This window comes from Gracilinanus agilis, chromosome 1 (assembly GCF_016433145.1).
Source record: "Gracilinanus agilis isolate LMUSP501 chromosome 1, AgileGrace, whole genome shotgun sequence".
NCBI lineage: Eukaryota > Metazoa > Chordata > Mammalia > Didelphimorphia > Didelphidae > Gracilinanus > Gracilinanus agilis.
Window position 1 is genome coordinate 738,568,184 of NC_058130.1, and position 13,284 is coordinate 738,581,467.

The 13,284-nt window shown below is 51.4% G+C and overlaps 1 protein-coding gene across 2 annotated transcripts; it reads right to left on the bottom strand.

Annotated features, from left to right (window-relative positions):
- Window positions 1–520: 520 nt before the first annotated feature.
- On the bottom strand, window positions 521–9,649 carry STXBP2 (syntaxin binding protein 2). 2 transcript variants are annotated; one of them, XM_044658703.1, is made up of 19 exons: window positions 9,601–9,649; window positions 7,936–7,985; window positions 7,352–7,433; window positions 7,003–7,079; window positions 6,838–6,907; window positions 6,621–6,724; window positions 6,272–6,420; window positions 4,998–5,082; window positions 4,772–4,902; window positions 4,552–4,659; window positions 4,286–4,343; window positions 3,775–3,840; window positions 3,070–3,150; window positions 2,730–2,868; window positions 2,452–2,561; window positions 1,965–2,060; window positions 1,573–1,658; window positions 1,264–1,424; window positions 521–1,053 (listed from the first exon to the last, which is right to left on the bottom strand). In XM_044658703.1, the coding sequence occupies exons 1-19, from the start codon at window positions 9,635–9,637 to the stop codon at window positions 968–970; spliced, it is 1,776 nt and encodes a 591-aa protein (XP_044514638.1). In that variant the 5' UTR covers window positions 9,638–9,649; the 3' UTR covers window positions 521–967. The 2 variants fall into 2 exon arrangements, with proteins under 2 accessions (XP_044514638.1, XP_044514637.1); XM_044658702.1 differs by having other exon boundaries at window positions 6,838–6,916.
- Between the last annotated feature and the right edge of the window lie 3,635 nt (window positions 9,650–13,284).

Sequence of the window (13,284 nt, forward strand, 5' to 3'; positions counted from 1 at the left end):
ACTTAGGAAGATGCTTTAGGACTACCTCACCCATAGCATCATCAATCTAGAGCTGCGGGGGGAAGGGGAGGGGGCTGAGGGGGAGCCTTAGAGTTCATCTAGCCAACCTCTTCATTTTACAGATGAGGAAACCACCCAAAAAAGGGAAGTAAATTGGCCCAGGTCACTTGAGGGAAGGAATCATCTCAATTTTGATCTCTGTAGCTGGAATACATTAGCAAGGACTAAGATTATAAATATTTGGGAGGTCGTGATCTTCCCATTGCCTAAGTTTTATTTATCTGAGTGTTCCTCATCCCTGCCCCGTAACTGAAGGATAGGACCAGGATGGTGCTGTAAACTTGGGGGAAAGGGGAAGGGAAAGCTCGGGAGCACCTGGGAGTTGGCTGGTGCTAAACTAGGATGGGACTTCTTAACACTTTTGGCGCCCCAGACCCCTCTGGCAGTCAGTCCACTGAAGTTTATGGACCCATCCCTTTCAGAACCATGTTTTCAAATGCATAAAATCAAATACGTAGGATTACAAAGGAAACCAATTATATTGAAATAAAGATGTAATTTTTTCCCATTAAAGTTCACAGAGCCCCTGAAAATCTATCCACAGATCCCAAGATAAAAACCTTGAATCTAGGGGAAATTCTCTGACTTTCTTTATAATGAGCCCATGTATGCTCAAAAAAGGGACACCAGTAGCCAACCACATTGTTCATCCAGGAGCTCATCAACATCCGCCTAGAGTACCATCTTGGAGGCAGGAGGTACCCATATCAGTGAGGTCACAGAGCTGTTAAGGGATGCACAGATCTGATCCCCTCCCTCCTCTGCTCCCTGAGATCAGGGCCTGCTATGAGGATCTGGACGCAGGAAGAAGGTGACCCAGAGAGGGGATGAGATGAGGTTGGGGGGGCGATGGGATTTTATTTCCTACTGGGCACAGGGTAGGGAAATGCGTCAAGCTGTTCCACACTCAAGGCATGGGGATGTCCTCTAGCTTCTGGTCCAGCTTCTTGAGGTCATCCAGGAATTGAGTGGGAGTAAGGATGTGGGAGGAGCCTGGGGGTATAGAAAGATTAGGTAGAACATCCTATGACCCCTAAACTCAGGCAACAGACATCCCAGCCCACCTCCCTCAGGGATCCAGATCCTAGTCCTCACAGACTGCACTGCCCAAGCTCTATAACCCCCTACCTCAGGGATTTAAGAATCCTGCCCCCATTTCTAACCCTACCAGGGTCCCAGGCATCCAAGCTAGTCCCAACTCACCAATGAGCACCTCCCACTTTCCCTCGGTGGCCCGTGTCACCTCATAGGCTGCCCGCATCTCAGACATAGTCACGCCGCCCAGTATATAAACCAGGAGCCGGGGCCCAGCCCGGGAAGATTCCGCTGAACTTTTGTTCTTATGCCAGTGACCAAAGCGGGCGCTGAGGAGGATAGGAAGGGACTGAAATCTGGGGAGGATGGAGCCTTCTCCCTCCTCCACCACAGATGGTTCATAAAGACCATGTCTTTCTGTCCCTCCTCTCAAAGACAGTCTCCAGACCCCACCCTACCCCCCAGCCCTGACCTCACCTAACAGCAGTCTGGGAGCTAGAGGCTGGGGCTGGGTCAGCTACAAAGGGCCATAGTTTCCTGTCCAGCTTGTCCTCCACAGCATCCTAGGGAGGGAACATACACAGCCTCAGAGTGTCCTTCGTCACCCCACCTCCTCCAGGGAGGCTCCTCTTGTTCCCCCCTCCCAGGGATCATGGATCAAATGCTAAGATAATGCCCATAATAAGGGATTTGCCATTAAGCCGAGCTGTGGCTTAGGAGGCCAAGGGAGGTGAATGGGGGAGAGGGATGGGGGAGTAAGGCTAGAAAGCTGAAGCGTGGGGAGCTAGGAAAGGTCAAGGCTGGGAAATAGGGAAGCAGGAGGCTAGGGTTTAGGGAGGCTGGGATAGGCTTAGCACCCTCCCTCTCACCTCCATCACGTCCTTGATGATGGGTGTCCAGCGGGATAGCTGGTAGGTGGACTCCAATCGCTCCTTCCGGTCCCCTCGATTAGGGACCCCGGAGCCCTGGGGGCAGGAGGGGGCATGGTCAGGGCCAGAGGAGGAAGTAGGGGAAGCACCTCCCCAGACATCAAAGCAGGCCAGGCTAGAAGGAAGAATAAGGCAGAAGAGAGACAGAGATAGACTGAGGCTGAAGTCAGAGAAAGAACAGAAGAGAGGGGGAGAAAGGGATGAAGCTGGAGCTTCAAGAAGATGGGACCCAGACAAGAGTTTGCCTTCTTCCCTGCAGATAGAGTGAAACCTCCCACCCCCACCCCCCAACTGCCATGTCTATCTTTACCACTCCTGCTCCCAGGCTGACTTCCAGGGTGAAAGCTGCTGACACCCCCCCCCCCAACACACACTAGGGACAGGTTAGGGGCCAACAATGACTGCTATCATCCCTCCTGGCCCATACTGTGGCAATGGTAACTGTGGCTCCGAGCTGCTCCAGGTTACGAATAAGACTGCTATGTGCCTGCACATTGGCATGTTGGATGAGCTTGGCTAGATTCTCCTCGGTCACTCCTGGGAATGGACAGAAAACATGGGGTGAGGACACAGCCCCCCAACATGTATGTGGGTCCATGTTTAGACACACAATATGTCCCCAAGTGCCCCAAGAAGAAGGGATCAGGGATTAGTGAGGGGTCAGTAGGGAATGACTGAGGCCCTACCATCCACCCATGCTCATACCATTTCGAAGCAGGATGTAGAGTAAGAGGATACGAATCTTGTCATATGAGGGTACCCCAGTGTCTAGCAGTACAGGAACAATCAGCTTCATGGCATCCTTAATCTTCTCCCCATCTGCATCTGTGCCCAAAGCCAGATCCTAGGGAGCCAGGGGCAGAGGTAGAGGCTCAGCCACCACAGAAGGGCACAGCCCCCTGGATATCCCCTGAATCCCTTCTCTTGCACTGATCCCAACAGTTCCAGAGCCCTGAGCCCCTGCGCTGAGGCCAGCACCCTCAGAGCCCTGAGCCCCTGCATCCTAAGCTAAACTCTAAGAGTCCCAAGAGCTGAAGGCCCCCACCTGCTCTATGCTGCAGAGTTTCTCCACGTTGCCTTTGAAGTGCTTCATGCAGTCATCGGCCAAGTTCAGGTGCGTCGAATACTAGGAATCAAAGATCAGGTCCTCTAGTGGGCGTACATTTAAAGATCCACAACCTAACCTGGCCTCTTCTTCCCTTGATAGGTTTCTTCCACTCCACAAACCCCATGAATTAGCTCTACTGGTCCACAGGGTTACGTTCCTCCCATGAAACACTCCATCTCCCATTTCCCAATGCCCTGCCTTTGCTGTCTCCCATGCCTTAACTGCTCTCCCTCCTCACCTCTGCCTATTTGCTTCCCTCCTAGCTTCCTTCAAGACTCAGTTCAAATCCTCCCTTTGGGAGGAGGCTGACCTGAGTTCCCCCAACTACCACCAAAGGCCCTTCCCTCTCCTCTTCATGTATCTTGTCAAAAGTGTCTGCCCTAACAGCCTGGGATCTCCCTGAGGATAATGCCTGGGATATGCCTCTCTTTGTATCCTCTAGCATTTAGCACATTAATCACACTTAATAAATGTTTTTTGACTGATGAGAAGGCAGGAAAGGAGCCAGGAGGAGCCTGACTCCAACCACAGGAGGTAAGCTGGGAAGGAGCCAGAGGATCTGGAGACTTTATTCAATCAGGGCCTCTACCAGCTTGGAGTCACCCGAGCCCACCTGCCCAGTAGGCCCCAGGCTCCCCTTACCTTGTTCAGTTCCTTCTGGTACTGGGGCATCTTCTTCAGGATGTGGGACAGGTCTTTGATGTTGGCCTTGGGAGGAAGGAGGGAGAAGACCATGGGGCTTAGGCCCTCCAACCTGCCCTTAGGCCTGGTTCCCCAATCCAGCCCCATCCCAAAGCAACCTGACTTCTAAAGAACAGCCTACCCAAAATGGTCCCATCTCCAATACTCAGAGCCTCTCCTAAGTCTGTTCTCCCTCTATCCAGTCCTAACCCCCCAAACCCAGAGGCCCTCCAGGCCTAGCACACTTGAACTCACCTCAACCACCATCATTCAAAGTCCCTTTTATATCCTCCACAACCTGGCGCTGGCCCCCTGTGCCAACAAAGCTGACCCTCACCAAGTCTGATCCCTCCTTAATACTGCCACTGATACTCAGGGGATTCACCTTGCCATGGGGTTCCAAACTCACATCCTTGCCCCTGTCTGCTCTCCCCTCTCCTTTTCCTTCTCCCCTCACCATCCGCACACTCACCTTATCTGTGGTCAGCCTCTTGCTCTCACAAAAGGTCTTCAGTAGATCTGTGACCTTCCTGAAGGTATCAAGGGGGACAGTGAGGATGTGACATAGGCACCGGCAGGACAGGGGCTAGGCTGATAGGGCTGGCAGATGGGGATTTCAAAAGGTGGGCAGAAGGGTAATAGGTTCATGGGTTTCAAGCTTATCATGCTACCTTCTAAGAAGATGGCACGTGCACCTGCATCTGACCCCAGGTCCTCTCACACCCTAAGGGGACATACCTGGACACATCTGCAATGTGCATGTGCCTCAATTCCACCCACAGCTCATCATCTTCATCCAGCAGCACTGACTTCTCCCGGGTCTCACTGAGACCTGTCGTTTCATACCTGCAAGGGCAGAATGTGATCCTCTTGGACACGGAATACTCTGGGGGATAGGCCTCGTTCTCCCTATCTCCCTCCCCTAGAAGCTACCGCCACTCCTCCCACCCATACATACCTGTAGGTGTCCTGCTGGATGTCCAGAAGGTCATAGGCCATGGCCTGGAAAGTGAGCTCATGCAGCAAAGGGGACACAGGGTCTAAGGCCCGGTCTACAATTAGTAGCTGAGACCGCATCTTCTCAGGGCCCTGGGGCAGAGGTGGTGGGGAAAAAGGACGAACTCAAAAATTAAACTCCCCCCATTTCCCCCACCCCAGTCCCCTCAGCTTGGCTTGGCTCTCACCTCCCCCAAGCTGGGATTATCTGCTTTGAAGGCATTGAGCTTGCTGAGGACAGCATGGGCGAGCTGGGCTGAATCCTCAGATCCCCTATGGAAAAGTCAAGGAGAAAAGGAATGATATTGGGCCACAAGAAACGATCACATGCACAGCTTTTGAGGAAATCAAGAAGACCTCTATGAACTGATACAACATGAAAGGTGAGAATTGAGAGAACAATTTCTGCAACAGCAGCAACGTTAGAGAAATACAATTTTCAAAGGCTCAAGAACTGTGGTTCATGCAGTGACCATCCTTGACTGAAGATAAAACACACTGGCAGAACAAGACACATTTTTGAATGTGGCCAATGTGGGAAATCGTTTGGGGGGACCGTGCCTGTTTATTATGAGGGTTTTCTTTTTTTTTAATTTTTCAATTAGGGTAGAAGATAGAGGCTTGTAGAAATCAATTTTTTTTAAAAGAAAATGTAGAAGATACAAGGAGGGGAAGAGATGGAGGAAAGGGAAAAGAGACTGAGAGACTAGGGAGCCCAAAACTGGTTTTGTTTTTTTAACCCTTACGTTCCACTTTAGAATCTATGCTGTATATTGGTTCCAAGGCAGAAGAATGGTAAGGCTTAGGCAATGGAGGTTAAGTGACTTGCCCAGGGTCACACAGCTGGGAAGTATCTGAGGCCACATTTGAACCAGGACCTCCCATCTCTAGGCCTGGCTCTCAATCCACTAAGCCACTTAGCTACCCCTAATAAATAGTAATTTTTTTTTTCAAAAAAATCTTACTTTCAATCTTAGCAACAACCCTAAAACAAAAGGGCAAGAGCTAGGCAAATAGGGTTAAATGATTTGCACAGGGTCACACAGCTAGGAAGTATCTGAGGCCATATTTGGCCTCCTGACTCCAGGGTCTATCCACTGTGCCTCCTAGCTGCCCCAAAACTGTTTTATCACTATGAAGCTGGGCCAAAGAAGAAGATGAAGGCAAGGGATCAGAGCCAGGACCAGGAATTGGTAGCAGAAGGAATCCAGTGTGACATAACGATATGAGACAGAAGATGATGATGACAAGAGTAGGGAGGTTGAGGCAGTAAATTCAGGAAAAGATCTTGGAAATAAGATGAAGGAAAAGACTGGGGGACATTTATGGGATAAGAAGGATAAGAGGAGGCCTGGGGAAATGGGTGGGGAGGGTGCCTAGAAAACATGAGGGATGGGAGAGGCCTTATACCACAGGGATAGCAGGGTTTGGGATCAGGAAAGAGAAGGATAAGGAGCCACACCTTCGGAAGCGAATAGCAGGGTACTCATGCAAGGTGGCGCAGAGTGTAGCAATCTGCTGGGCCAAGATCTCCAACTGCCGAACCCTTGCATTAGCCCGGAAGGGGCAGTACAAGTTGTAAGTACTGTGGGCTGCATCCAGGGAAAACACCTAGGAGGGCAAAGGGTAAAGAGGCAGAGCCTGAAGGACACCCCACAATGCTAGGTCAGACACCCTGGCCCTGACCTTCATTCCTAGTCCACATCCTTCCCATGGCCCCTTCCCATCTCTACTGTCCAAGTCTGGCCCTGTCCTTCCCTTACTAGATCCTGTAGACCCCCTATCACTATCTTCCCTGGGTTGAGCCCCACCTGGGACTCATAAGGAAGGAAAGCCAAGTGAATCTCCTTCAGCGTCTTGACAGCTTTGGCCAGCCTTGAGCGGCCCAATTCGAGGAAAAGGGGGTCAGGACAAGCTGAGTGAGGAAGAAACAAGACAAGGAGAGTCAAAATAGAGATCCTGGTCCAGCCCCATTCCTCTCATCCCCCACCACAAAGCCTGCCCTCAGCCCCTGTCCTTGTCACTCACTGTCTGTGAAGAAGATGTGGGCAGCTTTGTAGGTAAAGGTCGGGGTTCCTCGGAAGTCATTGATCAGAGCCTGGACAGACTGGGGGAAATGGGAGAGTCACTCCCTCTGGTCCCAACCCCAATCAGAAAAGAAAGCACTCTGCCTACTAGCCCAGTGGTCTTTACCTTTTCACATGGGCTCAACAGGTAAATGGCTTCCAAGCTGGGGATGGGCTCTCTGCGCTTGTTAATGTCCTCCACAACTGGGTATCCATCCACAGCACCACATCAGAGCAGGAGATGGAACAACACAACATGGACAGTCATACCGGGAACAGGAGGCCACTCCCCTCTGCCTCCCCCGACACCATCCCCCAGTAGAAATGGGAGGAGGTAAGTGCCAAAGCCCCAGTCTACTGGTGCGCTAGAGTGGGGTCGTTCCCTGATGACCTGGCAGAGGGGAGAAGGGAAAGTCTTCACAATAATTTGTGAGCCAACCCTGGACTTCCCAGGAAGCTGGAGACCTAATACTCACTGGTGATGCCCTCAGCTAGAATGTCTGACATCTTACAGCAGGAAGACAGGATCCGCATGCTTGGGCGGTCCATGACGAGGACCTAAAGCACAGAGAGGTAACTAGGAGAGTGCCCCTGGAAGGACACATCCCCCCCACAGAGACTGCCACTCCTATGCCTGAGGGCCCTCTGCCTTCTGAAACCCCCCAGAAGGTTGGCAGGGGAAAGGTGAATCCAGGACAGGGGAAGATGGCAAGGTGATGGGTCAGCAAAAGTTAGGGAAGCAGGGGACAGGTCATCCCTTTTCTCTGTTTCTCTGAGAGCCAACCCCCAGTGGAATTTGTCCAAAGTACCAAAATTCCCAATTATGACTGCTGAAGCAACCAGGAACCACTGACTTCTCACAGTCTAACCCCCATCTACCCAGGCCTTAGGCCATCTGCTCTCCCAACTCTGAGAAGCACAAAGCTCACTCCATTCTCCCCTTTGGCTCCCTGTAGCCCCCTGCAAAGGAACTGACCACGCCTAGGTGACCTAGAGTAGGAGCTGTGTGGCCTTCAAGGGCCTCCAGGGAATCCAGAAATCCTGGCTCCCAGGATCCTACCTTCCACTCTCCATCCTTCTTGACACTTCGAATGACTCCACTCAGGATCTCTAAAAAGGGAGAGAAGGATAAGGAAAACTGGCTTAGGAAGCAACTGCTCTCCTTCCAAAAGACCTTGGGCTAGGCAAATACTCTGACACCAGTGTCTCTGCCATCCCAAGTCTTTCTTTTCCTGTACCTTGCCTCAGCCTAAGTGTGCTGGCTAGAAGGCCAGAAACCAAGGTCCACTCAGGGCCGAACAACCAGTAGGACTGAAGTGAGGGTTCCTCTGAACTATAATCTCCCACCCCAGGTCCCTTGACACATGTAGGAAAAACCCTGGGGCTGGGAGTCAGAAGACCTAGATTTTGATTTTAGCTGTGCCCCCAAATTCAAAGTGTGACTTTGAGTATGGCCCTGCTCGTCCCTTGGCCTCAGTTCCCTATCTGTGCAAAAAAAAAATCAAAGATTGGATGATCTTTAAATCCCACTAACTGGGAGTAGCTAGGTAGCACAGTGGGTAGAGCACTGAGCCTGTAGTCAGGAAGCCCAAAGTTCAAATCCAGTTTGTCACATGCTAGTTGTATGACTTTGGGCAAGTCACTAAACCCTGTTTGCCTCAGTTTCCTCATCTGTAAAATGAGCTGGAGAAGGAAATGGCAGTTCTCTCCAATGTCTCTGCCAAGAAAACCCTAAATGGGGACACAGAGAGTCGTTCATGACTGAAATGACTGAACAGCAACAAAATGCCATCAAGAGATGATCATTTCCCTCCAAGGCCTGCGTAGGAGAAGAGGCCTTGGCAGGGGCCAGGCCGGGGTGAGAGAGGCCTCTAAGAAGGAGGCCTGGCCCCTTATCACCACCACCTTATCACCGCTAAAGGAAACAGCTGAGACCAAAACAGTCCAGCTAAGGGTGGGGAAGCACAGGACAGAACGGCCCCTTCTCCCTCTGGCTGACCAGGGGTGGGGCCCAGCTTCTGCTTCCGGATACCAATCCCTCCAGTGAAGATCCCAAAGCACTCATAATGAATTTATAACTATAAATAACTGTTAAGAGAAGAGTAGAGTAGTGCAAGGGGATACCGAGGTATCTATCTAGGCCTCCAGTTCTGGGCTAGGGGATCCAATTGTCCAGATTTCCAACTCTCTGAATCTTCCCTCCAAGGGACCCAGAAGCCCAGACTCCAGTGACCAAGCATCCCTAACACCCACCCAAGGGTCCAGAATCCTCACCCTACCCCAAAGATGGAGACATCTGACTCCAACCACACCCACCCCGGGTCCCCGGAGTGCATCTGTCTCTCGGTTCCCTCATTCATTCAATAAGCATTTATTAAATGCCTACTATGTACAAGCCTCCCATCCACCTCTTCTGGGGACCCAGACACCCACCCAGCCCCTCTCCCAGGGGCCTATGGATCCTTTCTGAGGCCCCTTTCTCCAAGGCCCCAAGAGCCCAGACTCCCGGCCCCGGCCCCCCAGGGACCCAGGCATCCAAACTCCTAGCCCCCTCCTTCCTGGGGGTCTGGGGGAAAAGTGCCCACCCACCTCCTGTCCCGGTCTTCCAGCCACCCTCCTCCAGGGACGCAGGTGTTCAGGCTCCCAGCCACCCTCCTCCTCGCCAAGGACCCAGGTGTCCAGGTTCCCAGCCCCACTGTCCCCAAGGATTAAGGTCAGTACTCACTCTCCCCCACCACCGCCTTCAGCCCTGAGGGCGCCATCTTCCCCAGTGGGGCCACTGCTTCCGGGTTTGGCCCAGGAGGGGCGGGGCCCAGGCCGTGTCATCGCAGGAGACACGCCCCTCTCCACCTGGCCCAGCCCCACCCCTCACCTGGCCACGCCCCAAGCACCTGGCCCTGCTCTCCAGCTCCGCAATGAGAGTCAGTTTCTGCTCCTGGATCCCGTTTTAGGAAGGTGGGAACGAAATGGGGAGAGTCTCCGAGGCGGCCGCAGCACTCGTGCCCGTTAGAGCCAACACTCCTGATAATAGTTTTCCCATCGGTAGTATGGGATAATAACGGCACTTTGTGAGAGAGTTGTGAAGCGCTTTGCAACCCTTAAGTAGTCTTGTATATATTAGCAATTACTACTATTATTATTATTACTTATACATAAAGACACTCGGGTACGCAGGGGCACACACAGATATAGGAACAATCACAGACTCACCTAATAATGACTTTTATAAAAGCGTGAAAGTTTGCGACAAATATCACTACTGGCTCAGAAATGATCAGAGACTTACCGGTGGGTCATGCTACACAGGTAGTATCAACCCGGTTAATTATTTCTGTCCTTCCTTCCTTCTTTCCTTCCTTCCTTCCCTCTTTCCTTTCTTCCTTTCTCATTTCCGTTTTTCCTTCCTTCCTTTCTCCTTTCCTTCTTTCATTTCTCCCTTCCTTCCTCTCTTCCTCCTTTCTTTCCTTCCTTCCTCTCTTCCTTCACTTCTTTTCTTCCTTCATTTCTCCTTTCCTTATCTATGATGTCATTGGTGTAGGGAGGTCACCCACTTAGAAACCTTACAAGTGCAACTTAAAAGTTTGCTTTTATAGTCAGAGAAGTGTCTGGAGAAATGAGAGAGTAAATAATTTGCCCAGGGTCACACAGTCAGTATGTGGACTTGAATCAGAACCTTTCTGACTGCCACCAGCTTTTTCCACTCTGCCAGTGCAATTACCATCACACACACACACACACACACACACACACACACACACACACACACACACACACACACACCATGTTGCCAGTACTCCAACATCCCCACTCCTCCTATTAGTTTAAATACATTACACGGCTTGCCCAGGGTCATACAGCTGGTGTGTGTCCAAAGGTAGAAGGCAAAATTAGGCCTTCCTGACTCCATCTCTAATACTATAACCATTACACCACACTGCCTCCTTAAAAATGTTTTTTTAATTAACAAATTCATTTCTTATCCCTCCACTGCCACCCCTTTCCCACAGAAAACAAATAAACCAAACCCTTGTAAGAAATATAGTCTAGCAAAACAAATTTCCATTTTTGCCATTTCTGAAAAAGATATCTTATCCAGCCCCTGAGTCAGTCATCTCTGCTAGGAAGTAGGTAGCATGTTTTATAGATTACACTGCCTCTCGAGCCCAGGCTGACTCAAGGACAGACACAGAGGCACAGTTCTACATTTACTAGTGTACACGCACACAAAGGACACTGAGATGTATGAATTCATACACGCAGATAAGACCTTTGCCACTCTCTGGAGATCAGTTTCTCCCTTTGTAAAATAAGGGGAGCTCAGTTCCCACCTAGCTTAAGACACACAGTCATATAAAAGTCATACATTCTAACCCCATTAGAGTGGGGCCTCCAGGACCTCCTCTATCCTGAGTGGGGTCAGAATCAATAGGTCTGGCACCTCCCCTGGCATCACCAGAATGGGGAGAGGGATCTGTCACTTGGGAGGAATGTGTGTATTGGAGGGGAAGTGGGGTTCCTATGATTATGTATCACGTTTCTTCATCCCAGAGAACCATCAAAAATGGGGGAGGCAAAAAAGGGGTCATGATATACTGCTGTCCCCTAACATCACCTCCAATATATTCAAACACACTCATGAACTACTACTGCTATGGAGAGAAAAGACCCCCTTCCCCACCTCAGCTCCAGTTCTGAATAAGAGAATTCAGGGAGACTTTGGAGACCAGTCTCAGGGTCTGGAAAGGCTCAAGAGATTGGCAGAGTTTGGGGAGCTGGGGGGTACTGATCTTAAAGAGAATAGGACCTCCAGGTCCTGCTCCTCCCCTAGCCAGGTCTGGCCCCTGATGGAGAGTGTTACTGTAGTAACCACCCCAAAGGCTGGACCAGAAGGCTATGCAAAGCTGATAATAAGGCCCTTGTGGTTATTTAAGGAGGTAAGGACCCCCCCAGGGAAAGGAAGAATCCCATTCCCCCAGGAAGCATAACCAAGGAGACTGACTGAGCCAACCAATACTAGTCTGACCAGACAGGTCCATCTGCATCTTTGGACAGGTGGACAGGAGAGGAGACATTGTTTGGGTGCTGAGAGTGGAGGCCATAAAGCAAGGGAGGATGTCCTGATTCCCAAAGGTCCTCGAACAACAAAAAAGGTCTCTTTGTGGAAAAGGCCTTACTGTCCAGAAGGGATGCATTCCCAGGTACCAGTTAGGAGGACTGGGGCTGGGGAAGCCTCTGGTGAAGTGAGCAGAACAGACTCTAAATCCTCTCCCCTGCAGAGAGGAGGCCATGGCCTCCGTGGCCTCCACCTTCTCCGAGCTCTCTCCCGCTTGGCATCCCCCTATGGAGCCCTGCCCCCCAGCTGTCTGGGAGACCCTACCTTGAACCTTGGCAATGCCTGCTCCCAGACCCTGCTGACCCAGGTGAGAGCTTGTTGGAGTTGGAGGAAGAGTATGGATCCTATGATTCAGGAATGTATGGGGCACCAGTGAGTTTGGGAGGAGGGTCACAGATCCAGGATGTGAAAAGCATGTGTTAGGGGAGGGAGGGCCAGGACTCTGGGAGTGAGGTAAAGTTGGGAGAGAGAGAGGAGGCCTGGCCACCCCGCCCCCACCCAGCACCCAGCATAGTTCCACAAAAACAATTATCTGGATGATCTTTATGGGGCTTAGTCTGGGTGGGAGCAGATGGAGAGGGGGGGACTCCCAGATGGAGTCTAGGATTTGGAGCTTGGTGGAGGATCGTGGGTGTTCCCCCACCCTTTAAAAGTCCTACTCCAGATGCCAAGAGCAACAGTGGGAGCTGGAGTCAGGCACCTGCAGTGGGTCTGGGGGCAAAAGAGCTCAGCAGAAGGGGAACACGGTAAGGAATCACCTGGGGAATCCAGTCTGATGGCTGAGCTGGAGGGAAAGGAGGAGAAAGAAGCAGATTCAAGTCCTCCCAGTGAGGTAAACAGGGGACCCCATTCTGGCCAGGAAGGTCTGGGTATTAGTACCAGGGCAGCTCCCCATTTTCCCACCCCACCTGGTGGCTCCCTTGTGATCTCGAAGTCCTGCCAGGTCTCAGATCTCTCGATTGTACCAACACAACTCTTAATTAGCAGGTATCTCATTAGCAAGGCCAGTGTCTCCTAAGGCTTAAAGCCAAAAAGGAGGCCACTGACCCAGTTTCCAGTTTGAGGAGGGAGGAGGATGAAAAGGGATACCTAGGGACAAGGCCCTAGTTAAGGTGAAGGGGCTACAAAGTCATGGGGGGGGGGGGGGGAGCAGAGACAATCCAGGATCTAGAGGAGGGGGGAGGGTTTGATTCTCCCAAGGGAGTAAGTTGTTCCCAAACACCTCCTTCAGCCTGTGATCTAGGCCATTGAAATTGGCACCAACAGATGTTTCTCCCCAGAGCCAGTTGAAGCCAC

What these genes read in the sequence shown, in the direction of transcription:
- STXBP2 (XM_044658702.1), bottom strand. Translation starts at nt 9,637, where the DNA reads ATGGCGCCCTCAGGGCTGAAGGCGGTGGTGGGGGAGA. An exon ending in TCTAGCTGAGGGCATCACCA is followed by an intron (nt 7,080 to 7,351) that starts GTGAGTATTAGG and finishes ATGGATACCCAG; the next exon opens with TTGTGGAGGACATTAACAAG. An exon ending in CCACATCTTCTTCACAGACA is followed by an intron (nt 6,725 to 6,837) that starts GTGAGTGACAAG and finishes TTCCTCACTCAG; the next exon opens with CTTGTCCTGACCCCCTTTTC.